Consider the following 25,637-nt stretch of genomic DNA (forward strand, 5'->3'; position numbering starts at 1 on the left):
GTCACTGTAATTAAACCAATTGGATTCGATTGCCGTAATCGTGAAATTTCACCAGTGTTTAAACGACCATAAAAAATCTTATTATTCATAATAAACAAATTATGAAAAGCTTATGAAAGAGGGAGGACTATGCCTGCGAGATTTTGGACTTTGGAACAAAACTCTTTGTCTGAAATTGTTGTGGCTTCTTTTTGCCAGCGGTTCTTCTGTGGGCAACCTGGATGAAATCAAACAGGATCAAGGAGGAGAATATCTGGAGTTGTGATGTGGACAAGGCAAAATCATGGGTATGGCGTTCTCTTCTCCACCTCCGGCAGTTGGCTTCTCGCTTCATAAGGGTTAACGTTGGAAATGGTCACTCTATTAGTTTCTGGTGGGATATCTGGACGCCTTTCGGTAAGCTCATTGATTACTTTGGTCCTACTGGCCCCAGAGAGCTGTCTATCCCCCTCGAAGCTTCCATCGCTAATGCTTGCAACTTGGATGGCTGGCTAATGCGTGGGGCAAGATCGCAACCTGCTGAGACACTTCAAATCTACCTTACTACTGTCCCTCTGCCTTCCCTGGTAACTGAAAATGACTCTTACGTCTGGTTAGTCAATGACTCTGCGTTGGATAAATTTTCAGCAAAGCTAACTTGGGAAGCCTTGCGTAATAGAGCACCCGCCCAGCAGTGGACCTCCTATGTTTGGTTTAAAGGTGCGATCCCTAGACATTCTTTCAATATGTGGCTAGTTCAGCTTGATAGGCTACCCACTAGAGCTCGTCTCTCCTCTTGGGGCATCAACACATCAACTGCTTGCTGCCTCTGTAACACCTACGTTGAAGACAGAGATCACCTGTTCTTACGCTGTGAGTGGAGTGCCGACCTTTGGACCATTTGCTTGAGAAGAATGGGTTATTCTTGTGGTGGATTCTATTCATGGCAGACTTTCTCTGATTGGCTTAGTCTACATGACAGTGTGGCTCCTAGACTACTCAAATATTTGGTGGCCTCAGCAACTATCTACTCCATCTGGTCTGAGAGGAACAAGCGATATCATGATAACATCTCATCTCCTCCGGAAACCATCTTCAAGCTGCTAGACCGTTTCATTAGAGATGCAATTCTGTCCAAGAGAAATCAGAGGCAGAGTTGTGGCCTAATGCAACATTGGCTCTCTAGGGAGTAAACTCTTTTATTGTTCCTCTGTTATGCTTTACCTTGTTTTTATTCTTTTTGCCAAGGTAAACCATAACCTGACTTATCCAATTGTAATAAGTTACAAACTCTACCCATTTTAATGGAATTCACATATTTGGCAAAAAGAAAAAAAAAAAGCTTATGAAACATCAGACGATCAAGCAATATAGTATAATGGATTTGGGACTTTGAAAGAACGATCAGCAACGGCAAACCCTTGCAGGTCACTCCATTGATCGCCAGTATTTCCATGGAGTTTGAAGCCTTTCTTAACCATTCTTGATCGCTGCTCTGATTTGTATTGTGCAGCTGTTTTCCCTTGATCTTCGTGACCTCTGCATTAATCACATTTACCAAAAAAAAACACCTTAGTTGTTTTCCTCACGAAACCGGTTCATAACTCATAAGTCTAGTCTATGGATATTATAAAATCACTTACAACAGCCAATAATTGTTTATAGTAAACTTTACTCTTACTAACTTATATATATTGAAATCACTAACCTGAATTCTTTCTTTTTCTTTTAGATGTTGATAGTAAATGTACATCAACATATACATATTTACGACCAAATTAAAGTTCAAATCAAAGAGTCCGAGATTAATCAACCCGTCGATATCGGTTTCGTAATGATAGTGGTTTAAGATTCAAAACTTACGGTAGTAGACAAGTCCTGGAGTTCTAAACAAAAAAATAATATCAATAATATTTAGGTACAGCTTGCCTCAAAAGGAGCTGATCCAACCGGAATAACCGGCATCTATGAGATTTTTCTCGGTAACACTCCTCTGACCCTCGTCTCGGCCCGTTAGCAGAATGATAGTGAAACCAAGTTTCATCAGACCTCTGTACAGTTTCAAGCTCGCATCATAACCTGGGGTTGTACCTTGTACCACCCACTCACTGAACTCTTTCGAATTGAACGGCTCAGCCCTAAATCCACCAGAAACAAATCAATCCGTGTGGTAAGAAAAATACCAAACAATTAAAATAACACATCAATACCATTAAATCAGAATCATTCACAAATTATGCCCTTAATAAATGTTTTAAATTTTCCAAAAATATCCTTAATTTTACAAAGGATGATAAAATTCATTAATGGCATTTGAGTCTTTTAGTTTTGGGCCTGCATAAATATATTTAAATGGATCAATAAATAATGGGCTTACACATATTTATAAAATATGCTACTATTATTTAATATAAATATTTTATGTTCAGATATTAGATATATATATTCTGAAACTAAATTAATAAAAAAACATAATGACATTACAATGTTATTTTCTTAAATCTATATATCATAAAATTAATTTTAAATCTAAAATAGAAAAATACAAACTTATGATAAGTTATTAATAAAAAAATAAACTAATATTGTCATATTAATAAGTTTTTATATTATCTTTTTATTTGGATGACATAATAAAAATATCATCAAAGTTTAAAGACCACAAGTTTATGTAGTATTAAAAAGTATAAGAATAATTTAATAAAAATCAAAATACTATAAGATATTTTATGTTTATTTGATCATTGGTATTAGATCACAGATTAATAATGATTTTTTGGGGTTTACCGGGTTCTATCGAATTTTTAATTAACGATTTTTTCATTAAATCCGAACTAGATTATATACATGGTACGGGTCTACCAGTTCAGCAGATCTAGGTCGAATATGAAAACACTTCTTAAAACTCAACATTATTTTCAAAAACTTTTAAATTATATGTTTTTAATAAAAAAAATATAAATTCATTCAAATCACTCTTGACCATTTGTTCTATTTATTTTTATTTTGAAGAGAAAAAATAAATAATAAAAATATAAAAACTCAATTTTTATGATTTGAAACAAAAATAATAGTAATTTGTAAATTAATTTTCGGTTAATAAGTGAAAACAACCCGCGCTTTTTAGCAATATTTTATATAATTATAAATCTTTAAAATTATATAATAGCCCAAGTAAGAATTTTGGATAAAACATTGTTTAACTTATTACAAACATAAAACAGTTGTATGACGCATTTTAAATTTCGCCATACTGTACACACTATTACAAACCCGCATAATTGAAACTTGATCATGTTACAGTTTATATAATTAAAACAAATAATAGTTAATCTTTATACTGAAAAAACAACAAATTAACTCCGTCCTTTCAAGGGCGGATCAAAATCTAGTAAATCTTAAACCCTAGAATCAGATCTGACTAGTGACTACACAAATCTATCGGTTTGATCATGGTCAATAAAGTTCGCCAAACAATCATCATTTGATTATAAACAACTTGGCTCTATGCACAGAAATTTTAAAAGTTAATAATTTTAAAAAATTTGGAAGCTGACGATTTGTAATAGTTTTTGACTCTTAACACGATTTGTAATACTGATCGTATTTACCCGTAACTACGAGCCTTGTAGTACTCGAGGTTCGAGAGAAGCGTCTCATCGACGTCGAAGACCCATGCGTCCTTACCATCTCCGCCCATCTTGACCGTTTCAGCAAAGGTGAGCGCGTAATTAGCGACTACATTGTAGTCATTGTCGAACTGGCCTTTGCTGAAATAGGTTTCGAGATAGCTAACGCATTTGGATGGAACCACCTTCCATGATATGGCATTGTTGGTCTCGACTGCCAATCTCCAGCTCTCGGAGTAGGAATCAACTGAAGAGCGAGACTCTACGATAACCGGAAGCTTCCTTAAGGGTGAGACGCGAGAAGATATGACCGGACTGATTAAGATGGTGAATAAGACGAGAATAAATAACGAAATCGTGTTGTTATCAGAACAAGCCATTGGAGATGCTTTTTTGTATTATGCCAAGATGGGAGAAGAAGAACATTAGGTGCGAATTTATAGTAAAATCAATGTCGTCGAACTAACCACACGTCGTATCAAAAGCACATGTGAACGTTGCTAGTGTATTTGTTAATAATAATTTACAAAACCCCTCGTTTTGCATCTCTCTAATATTTTACTATTATCAATCGCTTTAAAGCCATGTTATTACAAAGTCACTAAAGGTTGAATATATTATCCGGGTTACGAGTTTGATACAGGCTCTACTCCAATCTGATATGAAAAAATTGGATGTTTGGAAAATTCAGATCAGGTTATAAATAAAAACTCCAATCCATGGACAAAAAATTCATGCATGTGTATTCATATTGATTAGGGGAATAACGTATCTAATTACAACAACACAATTATTTAATTTATATCAAGAACTATAGTTACAAGAACAATCTGAACTAGGGATATTGGTATTGCAACATCAAACCCTCGCCAACTACACCAAACTTCTCGTATTTATAAATTACAAAATTCCTCGTTTTGCATCTCTATTATTATTTTATTTATCTTTTGCATTTTCTTTGAACCGTGTTAATACCAACTAACAAAAGGTAGAACTAGAGTATCTCATAAGAATGCCTTACCAAAAAATAGAAAATAAATAAAAGGTAAAGAAAGAGAGATTGAAGAAATATTAAGAAAAAATGTTGGGAGATTAAACCATTTGCTTTTTTCTGTGTTACAATTTTTTAAGAGTATAAATTGTATACAATTCCTTAATTAAATTATATTAAAATAAAAATGTAAAAGTAATTAGAAATTTAATGATTTTGCCATCCTAAATAAAAATATGACATAAATTAGGGCTGTCACGGTTCAGATATCTGGAATATTTGTAGGTACCAGGATCCGGATTCTTATCCGGCAGATCTATGTTTTTTACTATTTTTATCCGGATATGGGGTTTTCGGATATCTGGGTATCAGATATTTTTCTAAAAATTGTAATATCCGGTTAGATTTACGGATCCGGTTTTTGATCCTTAAAATAAATAAAAATAATATTAAAATATATAAAATATCAACAAAATTTTTAAAATAAAAGCATATATAATATCTATTTAGTTATATCTATGTTTACTATTACAAAATATATATAAATTTATATATATTAGTATAAAAAATATAATAAATAAAATTTATTTTTAAATATATATTTCTATTTTTGAAATAATTATCAATAAAAACTATGGATCCGAATATCCGGATTAAAAATTTGAGATAACCAGATTCGGATTCGGTTTGTACGGATCCAATATTTTACTATTCGGATTTGGCTCCTCCAAATATCTGAACTTTTGGTACAGATCCAGATCAGATCTTAAATCCAATCCAAATCTCGGATAATAAGTCTCAGGTTTAATATAAACTCTATAATTTTTTCCCCGAGAAATTGGGATCCGCCTAGTAAAACTTAAATCCACAACTGGAAGGAAACTTATACTTAAATGGATTGGGACTAGCACTGATATGTGTCAATCACGAAATACTTTAGAAACTTCTAATTACATAAATAAATTGTCAATACAAAACTTCTTATTCATACATAAATAAATTATAAAACTCTCATGCGCGCAAGGCCGTGTCTGACATATGTAGCAGGTAAATTTTTTTTTGGCCCCTTTTAAACAATTTATTTCGAAAAATACACACAAAAAATATAATGATATACCAAAGTTGGAGTTCGAACCCTGTTCTTTGCAAACTTTACCGAACTGGTTCTACCATCTAACTTAATGCTTGATTAGCCTCCATCGAGTCACAGACCTGTAGAGCTAAACATTTTATTCGTTAAATTTGATTCGATTCGTCATTCGTTTCGATTCGGTCTAAAAATTCCGTATATCCATAAGCTTTTGAAACAAAGAAACTAAAAATCAATATCCACTAAAATCGAATCAAGTCACAAATATTAAAATTTTAGGAAGCGGATATCCAAGCTGATCCGGCAATATATAAATACATATATATCTGATTATATTTAAAGTTTTAAATGTATAAAACAATATAATAATTATTCTAGCATATGATTTGACAAATTCTATTCACATTATTACTTACATAAAAGTATTACATAAAATGAAAAGAAAACATTTATAACAATTATATTTTTTTCTTAAAATTTGTGTTATTATAATTGTTAACTAAGTTTAATTTTTTTTAAATATGTGGATTCACTACTTCTTTTAATTTTTATGTTATATATCATGCAAAAAGATAATTTTACAAAACAAAATTGTATAGAATTTTTAAGATTATTTGTATTAATCAAAATAAATGTGATATCCATAAGTATTTGTAAATATCCACAAATACTTATTTATTTTCTGGATATCCATTTTCCGAATATGCGTATTTTTCCGAAGCAAGGCAAATCGAAAAAATTAGATATCTGTAACATACTAAGCAAATCACAAATACCTTCAAAAATCTGGATATTCGATATGCGCCGAGGCCTACGGCAGCAGTTAGTGAGTGCTTCCTAATTCTCAAAGTAGACAATTTTCGGGATAAAATTGAACAATTTGTTGCTTATTTTTTTTACAACAAAATCTCCATATTATTTTAGAGTGTTTGTCGATTTTAGACTAAACAATTTCGTCAAAAAAGATTTTAGACTAAACAAGAATTTTATAGTTTACATGGGAAGTTATTTTTCTATTTACACACTTTTGACTTGGAAGTTTAGACGTCCATTACTGCCCGTTCGAGTCTACAGATCAACGCAGTAAGATATAAATCTTTGTACAAAAATCATAAAAATATTGACATAACAAAGAACAAAAATGATATAAATATAGTAAAAGTTCTATAATTAATAATATTAGAATTATGATATTTTATTAATTTATAAATTATTAATTTATAAAAATTTCTTTATTATATATTTTAAATATTTTTGTTATAAAATAAGAAAAATTAAATTTACCGCCTATACATTAACTAAGTTTTATAAATTTGACTTTTACATTGTTTTTATTATATTATTGGTGCCTATGAAATATATTGTACAGAATTAAAATATAGTTTTAGATATAATTTTACATTAAGTAATTATATATAATTCCATTGTTAATATAAAACAAAAGAATAATACTTTATTTTACTTATATATATATATATTAATTTATGATTCTAATGAGAACATAATTTAAATAGATTTTTATAAAAAATATTATTTTATTATATTATAAATTTCTATCAAGTTTCTAATCAGTGTAAATCAGAAGTAAAGAAACTTATTAATTTTTTCGTGTTTATTAATTTATGAAATATTAGTTTATAGATTTTTTTTTGTATTCCACATTTTTAATATTCAGTATAATAACTATAAGAAATGAAGGGGAGCTCCTATATTTTTCATGTTAACTAGGGATATTGGTATAAACAGTATGAACCAGAATTATAAGTACAACACTGAAAAACTTTAATTAATCACTAATAAAATAGCCAATAAAATATACATACAAAACTGAAAAGTTAGACTTATTTAAAGGAAACTTGTATAACACATAAAATTATGTGTAGATATATAATGAAGTTTTATTTTCTCGGTCTCGCTGTGGCATAGTCCAAATAATAACAATGTGCCAGAAATATTCTGAATTTTCTGATTCTAAAGTTTACTCTGCTATTATAAGAAAGCTTGAAAATTGATTTCTCAATTTTTATTCATATGGATTAAAACTTATGTAATTATGCAATATTTTTATTTAAATTTCTCTTCTCTAACAATTATAAGTACAAAAACAACTAAGTTTTCCACCAGCTTTGGAATTTTTGAGACATTTTCCAACTCCATTGTATCCCGAATAACATGATAGACCACAATCAGAAGACTGGCAATAATTATGTTCATCGATGATCATAGTACACAATTTATTGGGATTTTCCTTTGTTTCCTGAGCCACCGTAAATACTACAAAATAATATGTTATGAATTGTCATTTAGATAGTGTATATGTGCATGCTTAGATATTTCATGTAATTATTGTAGAAAACTTTAAAATTAGATATTATGAGAATGGAAAAATCAAATTACCTGAAAACACAAACATAAATATGAAGAAATACGAACACAATAATTTGGCCATGATTAAAATCAGAACAACAAAAAAAAATATTTGTGAATCTCAGATAACAAGAGAACTTTTTATTTGCTTTGATTTTTATTTTATATAAACAATTGTGTTCTATGCTTGTGTTTATATAGATGTACATAACATCAATGCCATAAACATAGGAAGACAATAAAGGAGAATAAATGAATATTATAATATTCAAAGCTGACTACATTAATTCTCTTAAACTAAATTGACTAGAATAATTATTATATGTACATATATTCAAACTCTAATATATTAAAAGAGAATCATTTATAAGAAATGTGTTCACACATTAATTGATATGTGACAGTTTTGCAACTATTTAAAAATTAATGTGTTCACGTACTATTTTTTTAATCTCTAGTGCATATATTTTAATGTATTTATAGACATATATTTTAATCAGCTCATTTGATTTCTTGTATTTTTTATCTTTTGTATTAATAAATTGAAGTTTTCTTCGTACAACTACTGAGTGATTTCTTTGTTGACAGAAAGTTACAAATCATTAAAATTTGCATCAATTAAAATGATGTAATGAAAACATTTTAAAAAATGAAAAGTTTTGTTTATGAGTTAAGGATACTGAGGTTGATAACACTGCATACAAAATCGGATCTTTAGGTTAGCCAAGTATTTCTTTTTTGTTACAGAGTTTTTATATCAGACCAATAATTAGAAACAAAATAAAATTGCTAGAATAAATCAGAAGTTGGAAAAACTTTAAAAAAAAAAAAACCGCAAAATTTGCTGCGTACGCATGTCCCCATTGGAAGAGATTATTTTGTTTTCGACGCCATTCTAACTCCTTTTCACTCAATTGTATAATGTTTTTATTGTATTTACCAATGATTTTATAAGAAAATTTACATTATTGGTTATTGAGTAGGTCAATTTTGCAACATGTACAACAATATTGACACGACACCCAATTATATTTTATATTGTTTAAGTAAGATATAATAATTACATATGTAAAATAAGCACAAGGTATTGTTTTATATTCATTTTATTTTGCTTTATATTAGTAAAAAAAATAAGTTTGGGTAAAATATATGATCTGAAGAATCAAACCGAACTTGATTTGGATGTAATATTAAACACAAACTAAAACTGATTAAGTACTCAGATGAATCTAAAATTTTAATATATGGGTAACCGGACCTGCATCCGATCTAAACTAAAATATTACGGATACCAAAAATATTTGAATCACAATTATATACTTAAATATATGAATTATTTTTAATTTTATATCTATTAGATAATCAAAAATTGAAAATATCTACAAATCATCAAAGTAGTCACAAGAAAATATATAAAAAAACAAAAATGTTCAAAAACTGAAAACATCCAAATATTTAAATTGAAATAATTTTATGTGTAATTAAGTATTTAGTCTAACATAATTCAAAATCTTATGTTTTATATTATTTTAATTTACGAAATTTTGAGTGCTTATGTATATTTGATTTTTTAAAAATAAGTTACATACTAAAAAGTAGGTCTCGGCACGAATCAGATATCCGAGTTTTTGAAGGTATTTGTGATTTGTTTCGTATGTTACGGATATCTAATTTTTTGATTTGCTTTTCTTCGGAAAAATACGGACATTCGGAAAAATGGACATCCGGAAAATAAATAGACATTTGCAGATTTTTACGAATATCTCATATGTTTTGATTAAGACAAATAATCTTAAAATTTTGATACAAATTTGTTTTATAAAATATTTTTTGCATGGTATATAAGATAAAAATTAAAAGAAATAGTGAATCTGCATGTTTTTAAAACTTAGTTAATAATTATAATAACACAAAACTTAATAAAAATATAGTTTTAATAAATGTTTTCTCTTTATTTTATGTAATACTTTTATGTTAGTAATAGTGTGAATAGAATTTGTCAAATCCTATGTCAGAATAATAATTTTATACATTTAAAACTCTAAATATAACTTTTCTATATTTTTAAATCAATAGGATTTTAGAACCGCAATTAATGTTTTTGAATTTCACAATTTTTCATTATTACTTGATAAAAGTTGCATTAAAGTATAAAAATATATATATTTATCTCTGTTTCATAATAAGTGTCATTTAACTTTTTTTCTTGTTACATAAAAGTGTCACTTTACAATTTTAATGTAAATTATACTTATTTTCAGTTGAAAATTAACTAAAATTTTATTAACTTTATAAATAATTATATTTATCTCAAATACTATTGGTCAGATATGTGTAATTAATAACAATTTACATATATTTCAGTTTTCCAATATGTGAAAAATATTAAAGTGACATTTATTTTAAAATATGGAAGAAATATCTTTTGTAAATTTTTTTTCCTAGAACATTCATCTTTTTTAAACTAACATACTACATATTCATGGCACCTGTTCTATGGTGAAAGTTTACTATATGTTTTATTTCCCGTGTATATTTTCATTGAACTTTTCATAAATGTTAACTATTAGTTCGTGAAATTTGGGTCGAAATTCTAGTCTCTAGAACCACAAAATCCTTATAGATTCACTGAAGCATGATTAAAGCATGTGACTAAAAGAATTATGTAGCTGATTACCTCGACTCCATGTATTTGGAGGATATGATACAATAAAGATATTTTATACTCCTAAAATTCAACTATTTTAAAATGGAAGTGACTTTTTGTTCTTTTTGAAATTCGAATAAGGTAGAATATCCAAAGCATACCAAAACAAGCATAATATATTTGACTATATTTGATTTTCTTACTATGTCAATATCTTTTTCTTTTCAAATCAACATATACAAAATTAATATCTTCACATTATAATTTTAAGATATGCCTCCTAGAAAGAGTTTTTCTATCAACAGCAAAGTTAGTTATCTATCCCATTCTCTCCAAACAAACAATAAGTATATCCATAATCCTCTAACTGTTATCATGGCAAAACTGTTTTGTTCGTATCTGTTCATCTCATCTCCATGTTTGTTCAAGCAAGAAAGAAGCTATAAAATTAATAGTAATTCTTAAATTTGATCCTTTAAGCAGAATGTTTTAAAATAAAAACCATTGAGATAAGCATCTAGATCCTTTAATCAGAATGTTTATAAGAAAACCATTGAGATAACTGTTTTGGTCCACAATAAAAATATGATTCGAATGTGATTAGATAGGTAGAAGAATAGTTGATTAGATATACGATAATATATTAGTTGACACCGATCATACATTTTATTAGAATTCTATGTGTATATGCTTTTTAACTAATTATTTGAAAATAGAATATATCTCGCACGTTTATGTAAATATACACTTAAATCTACTTTTAAGCTCTTTTAAAATTCTGTTTGTTTTTAGCTTTTTGGGCTTTGCCAAGTTCAGATGGAACCTATATAAGAACATGTAGTGTGTGATCTTCAATCTTACCAAGCCATGCAGTTTTCAAGAATGCCAACCACCTTGTATTCAGAACTACAAGGGGAATGGCATTTGTATCGGAAAGCCTAACAGTATTTGCAGTTGTGTTTACATTTGCTAAGCTTATATATTAGAATGACCGAAAATCTTGGGCCTTGATCGCTTCACACTTCTGAGAAGGTTTAAAAGTGACCAATATCCAAGTTTGGGCCTTGAACTCTTAGACATTGTTACACTAAATCATTCTTGATGCTAACCCAATTTACATAAACTTTGTACATCATCGGTTTTAGTCCAATCTCGATTAGCAATGTCGCTGGATAATAAAACTTTTGTAAGAATTAGCCTTGTGAAACTAATTGATCTGACCTTCCTTTTTATTGTCTTATGTTCTTGTATTTATGTTTCCAATTCCATCCGTTATGAGGACTACTTTGTTTCAGGTTAATGAAATATGATGATGTTAAAAAGCGTTATACAAAAAAAAAGATAACATTTGACCCAAATATTTTTTTAAATAATAATAATTAAAGAATGAAATAAATGAATAATCAACACAGCTTAAAGACAAAAAAATAATAAATAAATAAATATGATACAGACAACAAAGATCGTTGTCTATACATCTTCCTTTCAGTTTTGATTTTCACATATCAAATTGATCAAGAAAATCAATAAAAACCGAAATTAAGCATCAGAGTAATCTTGGATCGGCCTTTGTTAAGGCAAAGCGTATGTGTCATTTAAGTCTTCTGTTTTTTTTTCATGAGAGGGAGCTTTGGTCGTCGTGACAAAGCTCCTTGCGGAGCTTACGAGAGAAGAGCTGACACGCGTCGACGCTTAGGTCAACGGCAGCTGATAGAGCGACGAATAGAGCTGCGTCCGCCATGCAAGTCACGTGCTGTGCTCCCACGTACACCACGGGCTTGCTCACTTTCCCTTCTCCTTCGACGCTGGATCCCATCACGAACCCTTTCACCGGCGATGATCTTGCCGGCGACTCTCCTTGTCCACTCACTCTCCTGTCGATGATGAACTTCCCCCCTTGCTTGGTGCTCATTGTCCCTGTCCGATTAACATATCAATTATTAGATATCACAATACCGTGATATGTAGGTTACCAAATAATGTAGTGTCGGTGGGTAAATTTGGATATTAAAACTGTTATTGAAAGTGTTAATAGTATATGGACTAATTTTAGTAACTCGGAGAGTGAGAACAATTTTCAGTATCTATGTATACATAGTAATTAAACATGTCTATTTAATGTATATACTTTTAAAATAACTTTGGCTACTTTTTGTTTTGATAACTAATAGATTTTGGATGATAACATGTAATTTCTGGATGTGTAAAACTATAACATGCAGGAGGTGATTGGAACATGAAGTTAGAGTTGTGGAAATCTCTATTTTTTCAAAAGCTCTTTTATAAAGCAATCATGTTTTATCTTTAAAAATTAAAATTATAAAATGAAATATGTTAATTTTGGAAATCAGTTTTCCTAAAGCTCTTATTTATTATTTTGGATATCTTTGAAAATAAATTACCAACTAAACCTGTAGTATTAGTTTTGTCAGAAGCATTACTCTATTGTGTAATCTTTAGAATTTATTGATGATGTTTTTGGGTGAATATTAACACTTGGTCAACTTCAGATATTTTGAGTAATGAGTTCGAGTACTTTGATATTTCCTAAGTTAATTTGAGTTTCCTAAGTTAATTTGAGTTTCTTCTTAAAGCATTGATATGTATGTATGCTGGCTTATAGCGACCCAAATAGATAGTGGACAATCTGGGCCAGGCACCGGACCCAATATAACTAACATTATCGTATGTTTACGATAGAAATATATATAGTAGTACATGGTATTACCTTCAGCAATAGAAACGCCGGTGCTAGTACTGTTATCCGTCACGAGCTCGAACTTGTAACCCAATCCATCAACGGCTCCTCTCTCACGCCATGCCTCGAGCCGTCCCCAGGGTTTCCAGCTGCTGACACAAGTTCCATGTGGCCTTAAGATGAGCCACGCGCCTGGGTTGGATCTAGAGACTCGGTCTGATCCTGGAGACGCCACGAAAGGAGTGATCATGGAAGCAGCTGCTACAAGAGATCCAGACAAATCATGGATCGTTATCATCCAACCTTTTCTCTCTCTCGCTTGTTTCTTCTCCCATTGGTCACCTGACAATGTTCTTGTGATCCATCCTCTGCTACTATATGTAAAACCCGAGGGTAAAGACCTGAAAAAAAAAAGACATGAATTAACTGATTTTGTTATATTCAAACATTTATTATGTTGTTATAGAAGTGAAACATGAGTTGGTTATAAAAATAATAATAATAATAATGAGTTGGTTATTACCGAGATCTTCCGTTACGGTCGGAGCTGAATTTGCAGCTGAAGACAGGCTGTTTAATATTCCCTTGAATCTGGTAAACCACGGGACTACATTCCGGTTCGCCTCCGAACTGAAACACAAATCGAGGATCCGGTTCAGCACGGACCAATAAATGTAACCGAGCAGACGGTTTGTCTCCATCTCCGCCTAGTTTTTTCCAGCCGTTATGGAACGCGACGGTTCTTGAAAGCGCCGCCGCGAGATCCACAGCTACTTCCACTCTGCCTAGTAGCTTCCCGGAGGCGACGCCGCAAGTGTGTCCCGTACGGCCGGCGTAGACGGAAACTCTGAGCGAGATCTTCTTACCGGAGACTCTTCGGACCGCGTCGGCGTCTAAGTGGAATCCCGGAGCTGAAGTTGAGGAATCAGGCGGAGAGGAAGCGTCCGAGATGGAGGAGAGAGGGAGAAGCGCTCTCTGCGAAGGAAAATGTTTGATCCGGAGTTTGCAGTAACAAGGCGTCGCGGAGGGATGCACTTCGCCGCCGACTTGCTTGTTTGTCGCTATCTCCGGTAGTCTGAGAGCTAGAGAATCTATTGTAAGTCGTACAAACGGACATGGATCCATCGCATAAGAATCCTTGGAGCTTCTTCTTGCTTGCTTGCTTGGAGTTTTGAAAATGGTTTTTTTGTTATTTAAAGAAGAACGAATAGTTGATCTTTCATGAGGTGAGGGTGGAAAAAAATGTGTCGTACGTCGTCGGTCGTCTTCTTGCTGGTTCTCGTTTATGTAGCAACATGAGAATAGTGGGGCCAATAAGTTATCTATTAGTATAAGTTTATTAAGCTATAGCAATAATTTCATTTCATTTTCATTGGCCATCTTTTTTTTTATTTTTCATTTATTGCGAGAAATTCGGCGGTACAATAAAACAATTAATCGTTTTCATTATTTGGTAATTTTGTTTAGTTTGTTTACATTGTTGTTGAGGCACAAATGTATCATGATTCATGAATCTCGCATACATTTATTATAATTTTAAAATAAAATAAAAAATTAAGACCTTATTGCATGTTTAAATTTTGATTAATCATTGCGATAAAGACAACCACAATTATTAATTTAAATTAATAGTATTTTTAATGAAAATAATTAGAAGGATAGAAGCCCTACTTCTGTTTGGTAAGGAAAAAATATGCTATAAGATTACATAAAATACTAAAAATGTAGGGTAAACGTATAAAGTATCCACCTCTGTGCAGAAAAAATAGTTTTAACGTAATTTTATGAAAACGCAAAATATGAATTTATATATTTGGAAAATAGATAAATAAATGATGGAAGAATCGAAATTCGAAACAGAGCAAGCGATGAGTTTGCATGGAGGGGTTCACATGGGCCCATTTCCAGCTGTATTGAGTTGTTCGTGGGTGGCGTGACGGTAATTTGGGCTAACTATTGGGCCACTAATAAAATAGGTAAGGATATAAATTAATACTTCACCCTAACGCCGTCAGGATCATCGGCGGGAGAGACGGAGGAGCGACGTGGCACGCTGGCTAATTTTGTCGTCTTCTCCCCGATTTGTTCGGCGCGTTAGATCCTCCTGTTTGTTGACGGCGCCTTAGGTGCTGACTGGTTTTCCCGCTACCACCCGCAAACGCAGCTTTTGCGGTTCATAGCGGTTGTTGGCGTTTCGAAACAATCACAGAAAACGCTACAAATCGCTTCAAACCGCTCCGAACTTCTTAAAATCAAAAGCTGGTTCCAGCTAGCGTTTGCGGTTGCGGGCGGTTGCGGGAGGATAAATTTTTTTTCTTTAAAAACAGAATAAATAAATATAATACTAAAAATATCCAATAAAAAATTTCAATTGAAATAATAGAAATTGTAAAATGTATTCATATTATATTTCAATTTATATTATAAAAATTCAAAACTAAAATATTTTCTATAAATTTTTAAAATTGAATAATATGATTTTATAAATATAAATTTTATATTTATCATATTATTATGATTTTTAATATTTTTATAATTACATAAAATGTAAATATTGTTAAATTATTATTTAACAGATGTTGTGTTTGGTAGTTTACCAGTCATAAGAGTCCCGCAAACGCAACAATTTCTAACAGTTGTACCAGTCGTACAAATCTCTAAAAAACGCTTAAAACCGCAACCACCCGCACCCGCAAACTCCCGCAACCGCAACCGCAACCGCTGCGGTTACACCAGTCAGACCCTTAGTATAGTTGGTGGCGTTTGACTGACATTTATCATAGAAATTGTTACTTAAAAGTTTTTGCTAAAATAATCTCTTGTTTTTAGTTGTTTAAATCCCGACGACAATAATAAATATTTATATATGTATTTTTTTTACAGCAAAACATATTTTATTTATTCGTCAATTAACTCGTTGTTTGTTTATATATAATATTGAATATCCATATCCAGAAACCACATGGAGAATATTTGAAATTTCTACCAAACTTAAATTAATTTCATGAGTAGCTAGATAGCAATACAACCAATTAAAACACGATATATATATTCATCAGACATATAGACGCAAAGGAGCCCACGTCCTGCATGAAGATTACACTATTAAGACCGACCTTGGAAAGAGATGGCTTACTGTCTAAGCAAAACAAATAAAAAATGGATTGAATTTAATACATCTAGAAATACGAAAATGAAACATCAAGACACAATTGCATCGAGTGTACACTCATCGTCGTTTTCAAGTTTATACGCATTTTATTACTAAAAAAGTTTATATGCATTTTTTTTGTTTTGAGTATTTTTTTCTTCTTGATTCAAGACTTCCGTCACGCAATAGTCAAACTGTTGTGAGATCGTCTATTCATTCATAAAAGTAGTGTTGCTAGTTGCTACAAGCCTACACGTAGTTTTTCATCTATCAATTTTGACTTTTGTTTCCAAAATACTAGTAAACTCTATCGTCCTATCATTTATTTGGGTCGTATCAATTAAATATTTATCTTTATATTGACAAAATATAAATGAAAATATTTTTGAAATTTTAATGGTATAACCAAGAAAAATATCTGGAAAGTTGCTATGATGCATCGTTTTCTGTCAACCGATGATACAAATCTATTTCAGGTCGAAAGCAACTCGTCAGTCCGTTTATAAAAATTATCGGATCGTTACATACTTATATACTATCTAGCTGTTAAAACTATACTTAATCACCCTTATAATTCTAATCATATATAGCATGCAAAACTCATTCATATCGTATGATTGATTGTTCATAAAAACCAGTCACTGGAGCAAGTTAACAATACTTAAAATTTGAAATCATATACAGGACATATATAGTTGACTTCAATTTTATATTAGAACCTTTTTCACTTTCTTTTTGATTAAGGATCAAGGAACTTGTATATGAAGCTTCTCTGGATTAAGTACAACGAATTGATTGTAAGTTGACTGTTTGTAGTTCACTAGTTACAGTATTATGGATCCTAAAGTATGGACAGGGGCGGTTCCTAGATTTATGGGGTTGAAGGCAATATTTTGAATTTTTTTGCAAAATAATTATTTGGATAAATTTGGGGTATAAATTTTTTTTTGAGGCTTTTTTCTATGTAATTGTTTTCAAAATTTTGGGTTTAAGGCCAATATTTCATTAAGCTTTGCTCATAGAGCTGGCCCTGAGTATAGAATGTCTTCAAATAATAAATAATGTATTAGTAACAACAATTTTCCAAAATCTTCAAAAACTTGTATATGTTTTCAAAATTTCCAGAAATTTATCTTCATATTCCCCCATATAACATGATATACAAAAGAACATTTTGGAATCATGCATCATTGATCACGTCATAAACAATGCATCAACATTTAGTATCACGTGATAAAGAGGGACAGAAGAAGCTAAGAAGCATTTTGGTTGATAATATAAGAGAGTATTTTAAGTGGATTGTTACGAAAGTTATCTACCCTAATTGTTTTTTTTTTCTACCCTAATTGTTGTATATGAATGGTCACGAGACTCACTAGTCACTAGTTACTTCCCATGTTGGCATGTTGCCTTCACTGAACATTATTTTTTTGCCGTCCGAAGCGAATACTTATTTTAATTACCTTCTCTTTAACTTGGATATGTCATTTGTCAACCAGAAAAAACGAAACATCTCGATCACGAGCAAAGATATGGCTCTCTAAAATGTCAGCAAGGACATATTAAGATTCTCGTATATTTCGCATTTGGCAATATTAATATAAACAAGACATTTTCCCAAGTTGCCAGATTTTTCTGGGGTTTTATTTCTGATGAAAATTCATTGCATTTATATCAGCATTCAATCCCCTCAAATGAAAACAAGACCTCGAACAATCTATGCGCTAGGTAAGCTATACTACTAGGAACTAGGCACTGATGATCCAACTTACACCAGGCCCCACTTCGACATGGATTTTGCTGGGATTCGAATATGGTTTTGGAAAACCATGTTCGGTCATTTGCATCCCGAGATTCTTACCTAACGCATGCATTACTAAGGAAACCAATGTAAATGTGACTTAGACCATCTCCGACCATATTCTATTTTTCACTCTAAAATAGAGTTTAGAATAAGAAATGATTCAATGATACTCTATTTCTCACTCTATAATAGAGTGAAAAATAGATTTATTCCAAATATAGAGTAAGTTATTTTTTTTGTTTATCATTCTATTTTTTATTCTAAAATAGAATATCATTGAAGCAAACTCCATCTCTATTATAGAGTAAAAAATAGAATGAATCCTTGGAGATGCTCTTAATAGCCTATAATTTCAAAATACATTTGGAATGGTTTTAGACGCTATATATCATTTTCTCATCTAACCAATAAGTATCACTACTGAATCTTTAAATCAAGAATTGTAGAAACATTTTTTTTTACATGATAGTACCATATACATTATACACACTGAAATTGTATGCTAACACTTCTAAACTAAAATTTTCTATGTTTCATCGTTTTGGCTGGGATGTCACAAACTTACCTAGTTACCTTATCACTCCTTTCAGTTTAACTAATTAAAACATTATTATCAACTGTGAGTTTAGCTTCATACGCACAATTTTTTTTTCCATACGTGCAATTTCCTTAATTTACAGGTTGGAAAAAGATCGACATATATAAGGCCCTCATCAAATTTTTCATGGTTTATTAAGATCACAAGAAAACAACTATTCCGACAATAAACATGCGAATTACTGTAAATTACTTCTTTGCAATTTAACAAGCTATATCTTCTTTTTCCCCTCCTTTGTCTTTTTTCCTTGGTTATAAATTGATATTATTTTGTTCGCTTTTATATGCATCTTTCTAACACTTATTCACTTTGACATTTTTTTGCCTTTCTTGCAAAAATGTCGTTTTCTTTGCTCCCCCTTTTACGGGATCCAACTTATCACAATGTAATGGAATTGCATGTTCCTCTATTTCTATTGGCAAGTTCCATTTTAATGTCACCATAATATATAGGTCTAACAACACAAAAAGGACCAATACCCCTTTTATCTTTTCGAAGCTCGTTTTCAACATTTACGCCTGGTTCTGAAAATCGGATGGGAACTGTTGAACCTTAACTTGCTCTTCTATCTGGTTCTGTATTTGTGTTAAAAAGCGAATTTGAATTAAACCAGTAAACTCAGTCAAAATTAATCAAAATTGTAAAAACTGGTTACTCTGTTCGATATTAACATCCGGTTTTCGATACTAGTTTTTCTCAAATTAAAAAAAGACTGCAAAGTTTAAAATAGTACATAAAAATCATATTGTTTTTAATATCTAAATAAATTAGTTTTCACTATAGTTTTACATTATTTTTGAAATTCTCATTTTATTTTCATATTATTTTCAGACGTTAACAATGATAAATTATTATAAAAATCAATTTATAGTTATGCACATATGTATACACATATAGTTACTTAATTTAAAATTAGATTTAATTTTAAAATTCAGTTAAACTGAATGGACTGATCTGATCATTAACATAGTTATAATGTCGAGTCAGTGTCTGGTCCGATTTTCAAAAAATTGTATTTATACTATTCGTTTTTCCGCGTTTTATTAATATTTGAATATTTCGGATTGGAGAAATCAAATTTTTTGCCATAAAAATAAATTAAATCTATTGTTATAAGCACTTTAAAGGTTAATTTCTGTAACAGAATAGAGAAATTTATGAACAAAAGAAAAAGATAAAATAGAGAATATAGTATGGTCTCTAGTTTTTTTTTTTGTCTTTGAGCATCGAGACTTATTTACGTGATGATGCATGAAACCTACTTAAATAGCCTCCAACGACCAAGAAAAGCTATAGAAATAAGGAATATTACAAATTTACAAGGAACTAATACTTTAGAATCATATATGATCATGAATATTAAATCTTATAACGCATCTAACAACTCACATGATCTACCATGCTACATTTTATTAAACATTTTTAACTACTTAAGCACTTGACAGTACTCTTCAATCAAGCTTATTTTCTGATATAGTCCAAAAGAAACCAAGTGGCATATCTACACAAAGTGATCCTAGACAAATGCATATCAATTTATAGCTCAGATTAGGCCCCTGTCATATCTTATTTTAGTATCTTTAAACATGTGTTTGTTGTATGAATACATACGATTTGTATATCTAACCTATAATTTTACCAATAAATTATCCAGTTGAACGCATACCTAAGAGCATTGCACAAGTCACTTAGAATCATATATCAAAAAAATCAAGAGAGAGGTGAGAGAAAGTTTCTCTCCAGAGTCTTTCCCCCTCTGTTTCCTCTAATTTTAGTGCCGCCGTAAACTCTGTTCTCTCTCGCGGTGGTCGGTGTTTTATTTCTCTCCGGTCACTGCAGGTGGTTTAGCTCGTGTTGTTTTCGTCTCACATCCATTTCGTTCTCTCTTCATTCTCTCATCTTTGCAAAGTGCTTCTAGATCTAAAGGAGCTTTTCCACCGGATCTGTTAGAAATCAAAAGCGTCTTTGTTTCTCGGGAACACCGGCGAGACGAGAAGATAAGGAGGACCCTTGGATGCCTTGGATCTTCTTGTAGTCGCCGTCTGCCCTCGGTCTGGGTCAGATCTGAGATCCGAGACCCGTCGGAGCCTCTGAAGGGTCGCTACCATCACGTTCCTCCATCGTCGTCTCGCTCCAGTCGGTATCTTCTATCGGTTAGCCCAAGGCGTTTGTAGAGATTCTCCGCTCAGCTTCTGAGTGTAAGGTGGTTGTAGACGCACCACCGAGGACCTATGTCACCTAGTTCACGAGTCAGCATCCATGACGTTCCTCCGATGATCGATTGAGTTATCCTTCTAGCTACCGGCGTCGTTCCACTAGGGTCTTGAGAACAACCTCTCGTGGTGGCTTCAACTGCTTCAAGGTGTAGTTCGCTCTCGTCATTCTCAGTCGCCTGTTTTCAAGGAGTTTTCAACCTCTTCCGTGCTTCATCTCCCTTTTGCCAAGGCTCCGACAGTCCGATTGAGTGTCTCTGTTGTCTCTGCTGTATCTTTTGTGTCGCGTAACCGGATAGGGAGCATATTTTTCGCTTGCGCCTGACCGTAACTTGAGCTTTATCTTCAGCAGTATAGCCACTGGTCTTCACTCCATCCTCTATTGAGATAGCTAGAGTCTAGTTTTGTCGACGTCCTCCTCCAGAGGTCCTCAAGCGGAGCTTCGGGCGTGAGCCAGCCGTCCCCGTCGATACCTGCAAGGAGCCACTTCGGTGAGTGCTCGGCTGATCTTACCTCTTGGCTATTCCTCTTGTCTCAGCAGGTTTGTTCAGGCTAAGCAAGAAGATTTTGGTTAGGGGTTTTAAATTGTTGTCTCTTGTTCATTGTAAATTAGTTTCAGGCTTTCTATTGCTAGAAGTTTGAACTAAATCACCTAGGTTCTTAAAAGTTTTTTAATTTTTTTACGGACTCTGAGAATCTGAATGGCTTTTATAGCAGATTTTGGTTTCAATTTATCTTGTAATCGAACCTTCATTCTTTCCGGAGTAATGACATTTACAACTTAGCAAAAAAAAAAGAGCATTGCACAATTAAATGGACGTAAAATATAAAATAAAGGGTAAAAGATAGTGATAGATAATACAAAAGATCAAAGATAGTGATAGACTTTCTTACAATCCTACCGCCTTCACAATATACATCAACCAAAGCAAATTGTGTTGGAGATATCATCCTCACATATTGTGATTCTTATCATCTTTAAATATAAAAAATACAGTAATATTTCTTCCTCTTCCACTTCCACGCGAACAAAATACTTTAACACAAACTGGAAGGATGTAAGCATGAGTCAGCAGACAGGAAGTGATACCAAATCGGGTCAAGATAATCTGGTTGGGACCCGTCACATGCACATGGACCTTCCCTACCTAATCAAAGCTAATAATAACCTCGATTCTCTCTTAATTACCTTTAATAATGAGCACATCACTGAAATAAAATAATTAATCTCAGATCTTTGATTCCGACCATGCTGAAGAAGATCATGCTCACGACATAATGCTAATGTTTCTCCAATTTTGATCTTCCTTGCGATTAGATTCTCTCTGCATTGTCGTTCCTTGTTTCTTGTTCATTTGTTAGGGTTCGTATTTATACATTATTAATGTTTTATTAAATAAACCCAAAAAAAGTTGTTGACGGGTTTAGAAACTTGTTGTAGTCTTATAAATGAAAAAAAACAGGAATTTATAAAAAAACAACAAAATATTGTTTAAAACTAGTGTTTTTAAAATCGAACCGATCTGGTGGTTGGACCGGGTTCAACCATGAACCGGGTATATAGTCGAGTTGGATCTAATAATTGGTTCAACTATAAACCAATTATGTGACCAGATTAGCTTCAAACTAATTAAGCTACTAAAACCATCAAAAATCTATAAATCATCTGTATGAACATAAAACTAGTTTATATTTATAATGTATTATGTTTAAAAGTTATTTATTATATTTACTAATATTAATTTTAAATTTATATACTAAAAGTATATTACACCAAATTATTAAATCAATCAAGTTTGATCTGATTGAATCATATTAAACTGTGACTTCGGTTCAGTTTCGGTTTTAAAAACACTTCTCAGAGCGTAATAAATGGGTGGAAGGAAAGCCTCCTCGGCCCAAGTCTCCTCGGCCCAAGTCAGTATCTAAAAGCCTAAAAGGGAGGGAATAAGTTAACACTCGGTGGACAAGAAGCCACTTTTTTTTTAATTACGCAAATTGGACGGAAATTCGCAACTATGATTAAACCAAAAATGTGATCAGTTGATGTGGAACTAATTGAAAGAAAACTATGAAAGCTTTACTTTGTGAAACTTATAATAAACGAAATTATACGAAAATTATGGAAAATCAGTTACTAGTTCATTTTACGAGTTTTTTCTTTTACCAACGATGAAAACGATAAGTGATTCGTTAATCAATTTCATCGTGTAGTCACATAGCCAACTAAATCATGCCACATCATTGACATGTATCATAAGAACCACGTGGCAAGATATGATTGGATATACTACTCCGTTGCCGAACAAACTTGTAGAGAAGCTGGAAAGAAGGTTCTAGGGGGAAGAAGAGTTTGTTCGGTGCTCTCTCTCTCTCTCTCAATAAACTTGGCTTCTTCTTCTTCTCTGCTTCTGAATCGATCCGATCTTGACGAAAATGTCTTCTCCTGGCGAGTGAGTCCTCTCTCTCTCTCTCTATAGATCTTCGCTTAGCGTCGATTCGGTTCTTATGTAGAAAGAGTTTTAGTTTCGGATCCTTAGGTTTCGAAATTTCATGAGTGGTTTTGATTTCGTTTAGATTGTTTTGGTTTTCAAATGCTTAGTTCGTGGCGAAAGCTAATTTTTTTACTATCTAATTATCAAATTGATATTCTTGTGAGTTGGGATCAAAGTAAGACCTATCTAGTGCGTTAGATGGATTTGAAACAGTTTCTTATACCAATATATTACTCAAATGTTGTGCCTTTCTCTTGTGGCAACACTATGTTACTTAGCTGATCTCGATGGCACTAATATGTATGCCTCAGAGCTAACACAGCTTATTACAAGTTTCTTAATAGCAGCACCTGTTGTTTTTTTGGTGGTGTTGATTGCAGATACTACAACTCACTTCCTCCAATAACCAAGGCTTATGGTACTTTGTGCCTCCTGGCTACAACTCTATCCCAGCTTGGCTTAGTTGCTCCTATTCACATTGCTTTGATTCCTGAACTTGTCTTTAAGAACTTCCAGGTGAAAAAAATAAGTTTTTTCTTTTTTTTTTCCACATAACTCTTTGTAACATTCCAAGTTGATCCGGTTTGATGTTTGCAGGTTTGGAGGCTGATAACGAACTTGTTTTTCCTTGGTGGCTTCTCTATCAATTTCGGGATACGTCTTTTGATGATGTGAGTATTCTTTTTTCATATATTATATGCAGTACGAAAGCTTTGCTTTTGGTAACATATCCTCTCTGAATTGATTGCGCCAGAGCAAGGTATGGAGTTCTACTCGAGAAAGGGCCTTTCGAAAGGCGGACAGCAGACTTTTTGTGGATGATGATCTTTGGATCCCTGACTCTCTTGGTATGTAAACCTCTCCTTACTTACCTGTTCGTTGAAAACTCCAGTGTATGTTATGGTATGCGATATTATCCGGTACATAGGCCTAAGAGATCCCAAAGCTGAGATAAATCTGAACCGTTCAAAGCTTTGAATAAGGGTTAATTGTTGTGAAGTGAGACCTGCTTTTGGAAGATGATACTCGCATTATTCTAAATCTCTGTTAAAAATGTCAGGTTTTATCAACCATACCGTTTTTCTGGACACCGTTCCTTGGAGTTTCACTTGTGTTCATGCTTCTGTATCTCTGGAGCCGAGAGTTTCCAAATGCCAACATCAGCCTGTACGGTCTTGTCAATCTTAAGGTATTTGAAAGTGTTTCTTTCGTGCTCATATTCAAGAACCCCACTCTTTGTGTACATAAGTGTTAATAGTTTATGAATAACACTCCACAGGCTTTCTACCTCCCATGGGCAATGCTAGCACTCGACGTTATCTTCGGTTCCAAGATCATGCCAGATCTTCTTGGCATCATAGCTGGACATCTGTACTACTTCCTAACAGTCCTTCACCCTCTCGCCACCGGAAAGAACTACCTGAAAACCCCTAAATGGGTGTATCCTTTTGATTCAGATTCCTGATTAGATTTCTTCTGTCTCTTTCGATTGTTGTTCTTTTGTGATCCCTTGACATTGTCAATAGTAATAAACTGGTGGCAAGATTTCGAATTGGAGCTCCAGTAGCAGCTGTTCGTCAAGCAGGTGGTGTAGGAGCAGTAGGATCCGGAACTGGAGGAGGAGCTTATTCAAGCGCTCGTGCCGCACCAGAGAGCTCCACCAACACAGCATTCAGAGGTCGATCGTATCGTCTCACCGACTGAACTCTCGTGTTCCTTGGTTTTTCAATCATCCCGTATCTTTTGAAAAGAATGCCACTGACAAGTAGCAGTTAGCTTTATGTGTTTTAAGCAGGTACAGTTGTTTTTGAGTATATGACTTTGTAGGTGGGAAAGAAATCTTTTGAGGGGGTTTTTAAAACAATGCTGTGTTCAGAATACTTAGTGCCCTTTTAAATGATCTCTACAAGAAAACTGGTCGACAAACAATATTTTATTCACCCAAAAAACAAAATAACAAAACTAAAGAGAGACA

General features: G+C 32.4%; 5 protein-coding genes and 1 pseudogene across 5 annotated transcripts in view; 3 read left to right on the top strand and 3 right to left on the bottom strand.

The window, feature by feature from the left end:
- LOC108842277 (profilin-1) overlaps nt 1–25,637 on the top strand; it is a 57,657-nt gene that overhangs the window by 26,309 nt on the left and 5,711 nt on the right. The window lies entirely within an intron of this gene.
- On the top strand, nt 222–1,172 carry LOC108839531 (uncharacterized). The gene has a single exon (XM_018612286.1). The coding sequence runs from the start codon at nt 222–224 to the stop codon at nt 1,170–1,172; it is 951 nt and encodes a 316-aa protein (XP_018467788.1).
- Nucleotides 1,341–3,994, bottom strand: LOC108841357 (acid phosphatase 1-like; annotated as a pseudogene).
- LOC108839532 (putative defensin-like protein 160) lies at nt 7,773–8,138 on the bottom strand. The gene is made up of 2 exons (XM_057004353.1): nt 8,075–8,138; nt 7,773–7,963 (listed from the first exon to the last, which is right to left on the bottom strand). The coding sequence occupies exons 1-2, from the start codon at nt 8,136–8,138 to the stop codon at nt 7,773–7,775; spliced, it is 255 nt and encodes an 84-aa protein (XP_056860333.1).
- Nucleotides 12,122–14,665, bottom strand: LOC108821975 (uncharacterized). Its single transcript, XM_018594982.2, has 3 exons — nt 13,925–14,665; nt 13,432–13,802; nt 12,122–12,620 (listed from the first exon to the last, which is right to left on the bottom strand). The coding sequence occupies exons 1-3, from the start codon at nt 14,524–14,526 to the stop codon at nt 12,319–12,321; spliced, it is 1,275 nt and encodes a 424-aa protein (XP_018450484.2). The 5' UTR covers nt 14,527–14,665; the 3' UTR covers nt 12,122–12,318.
- LOC108842275 (derlin-1) lies at nt 23,464–25,593 on the top strand. The gene is made up of 7 exons (XM_018615139.2): nt 23,464–23,620; nt 24,043–24,178; nt 24,260–24,333; nt 24,417–24,510; nt 24,723–24,851; nt 24,942–25,102; nt 25,189–25,593. The coding sequence occupies exons 1-7, from the start codon at nt 23,604–23,606 to the stop codon at nt 25,364–25,366; spliced, it is 789 nt and encodes a 262-aa protein (XP_018470641.1). The 5' UTR covers nt 23,464–23,603; the 3' UTR covers nt 25,367–25,593.

The sequence above is a fragment of the Raphanus sativus genome, chromosome 2, assembly GCF_000801105.2.
Source record: "Raphanus sativus cultivar WK10039 chromosome 2, ASM80110v3, whole genome shotgun sequence".
Lineage (NCBI taxonomy): Eukaryota > Viridiplantae > Streptophyta > Magnoliopsida > Brassicales > Brassicaceae > Raphanus > Raphanus sativus.

Bases quoted from the DNA above. Each gene is read 5' to 3' on its own strand.
- LOC108839531 (XM_018612286.1), top strand. From the start codon at position 222: ATGAAATCAAACAGGATCAAGGAGGAGAATATCTGGAGTTGTGATGTG.
- LOC108839532 (XM_057004353.1), bottom strand. From the start codon at position 8,138: ATGGCCAAATTATTGTGTTCGTATTTCTTCATATTTATGTTTGTGTTT. The intron at 7,964-8,074 runs TTCCATTCTCAT...ATTATTTTGTAG, and splicing joins GTTTTCAGGTAATTTGATTT to TATTTACGGTGGCTCAGGAA.
- LOC108821975 (XM_018594982.2), bottom strand. From the start codon at position 14,526: ATGGATCCATGTCCGTTTGTACGACTTACAATAGATTCTCTAGCTCTC. The intron at 13,803-13,924 runs GTAATAACCAAC...TTTTTTTTTCAG, and splicing joins GACCGTAACGGAAGATCTCG to GTCTTTACCCTCGGGTTTTA. The intron at 12,621-13,431 runs GTAATACCATGT...TTAATCGGACAG, and splicing joins CGGCGTTTCTATTGCTGAAG to GGACAATGAGCACCAAGCAA.
- LOC108842275 (XM_018615139.2), top strand. The intron at 24,179-24,259 runs GTGAAAAAAATA...TGATGTTTGCAG, and splicing joins TTGTCTTTAAGAACTTCCAG to GTTTGGAGGCTGATAACGAA. The intron at 24,511-24,722 runs GTATGTAAACCT...TAAAAATGTCAG, and splicing joins TTGGATCCCTGACTCTCTTG to GTTTTATCAACCATACCGTT.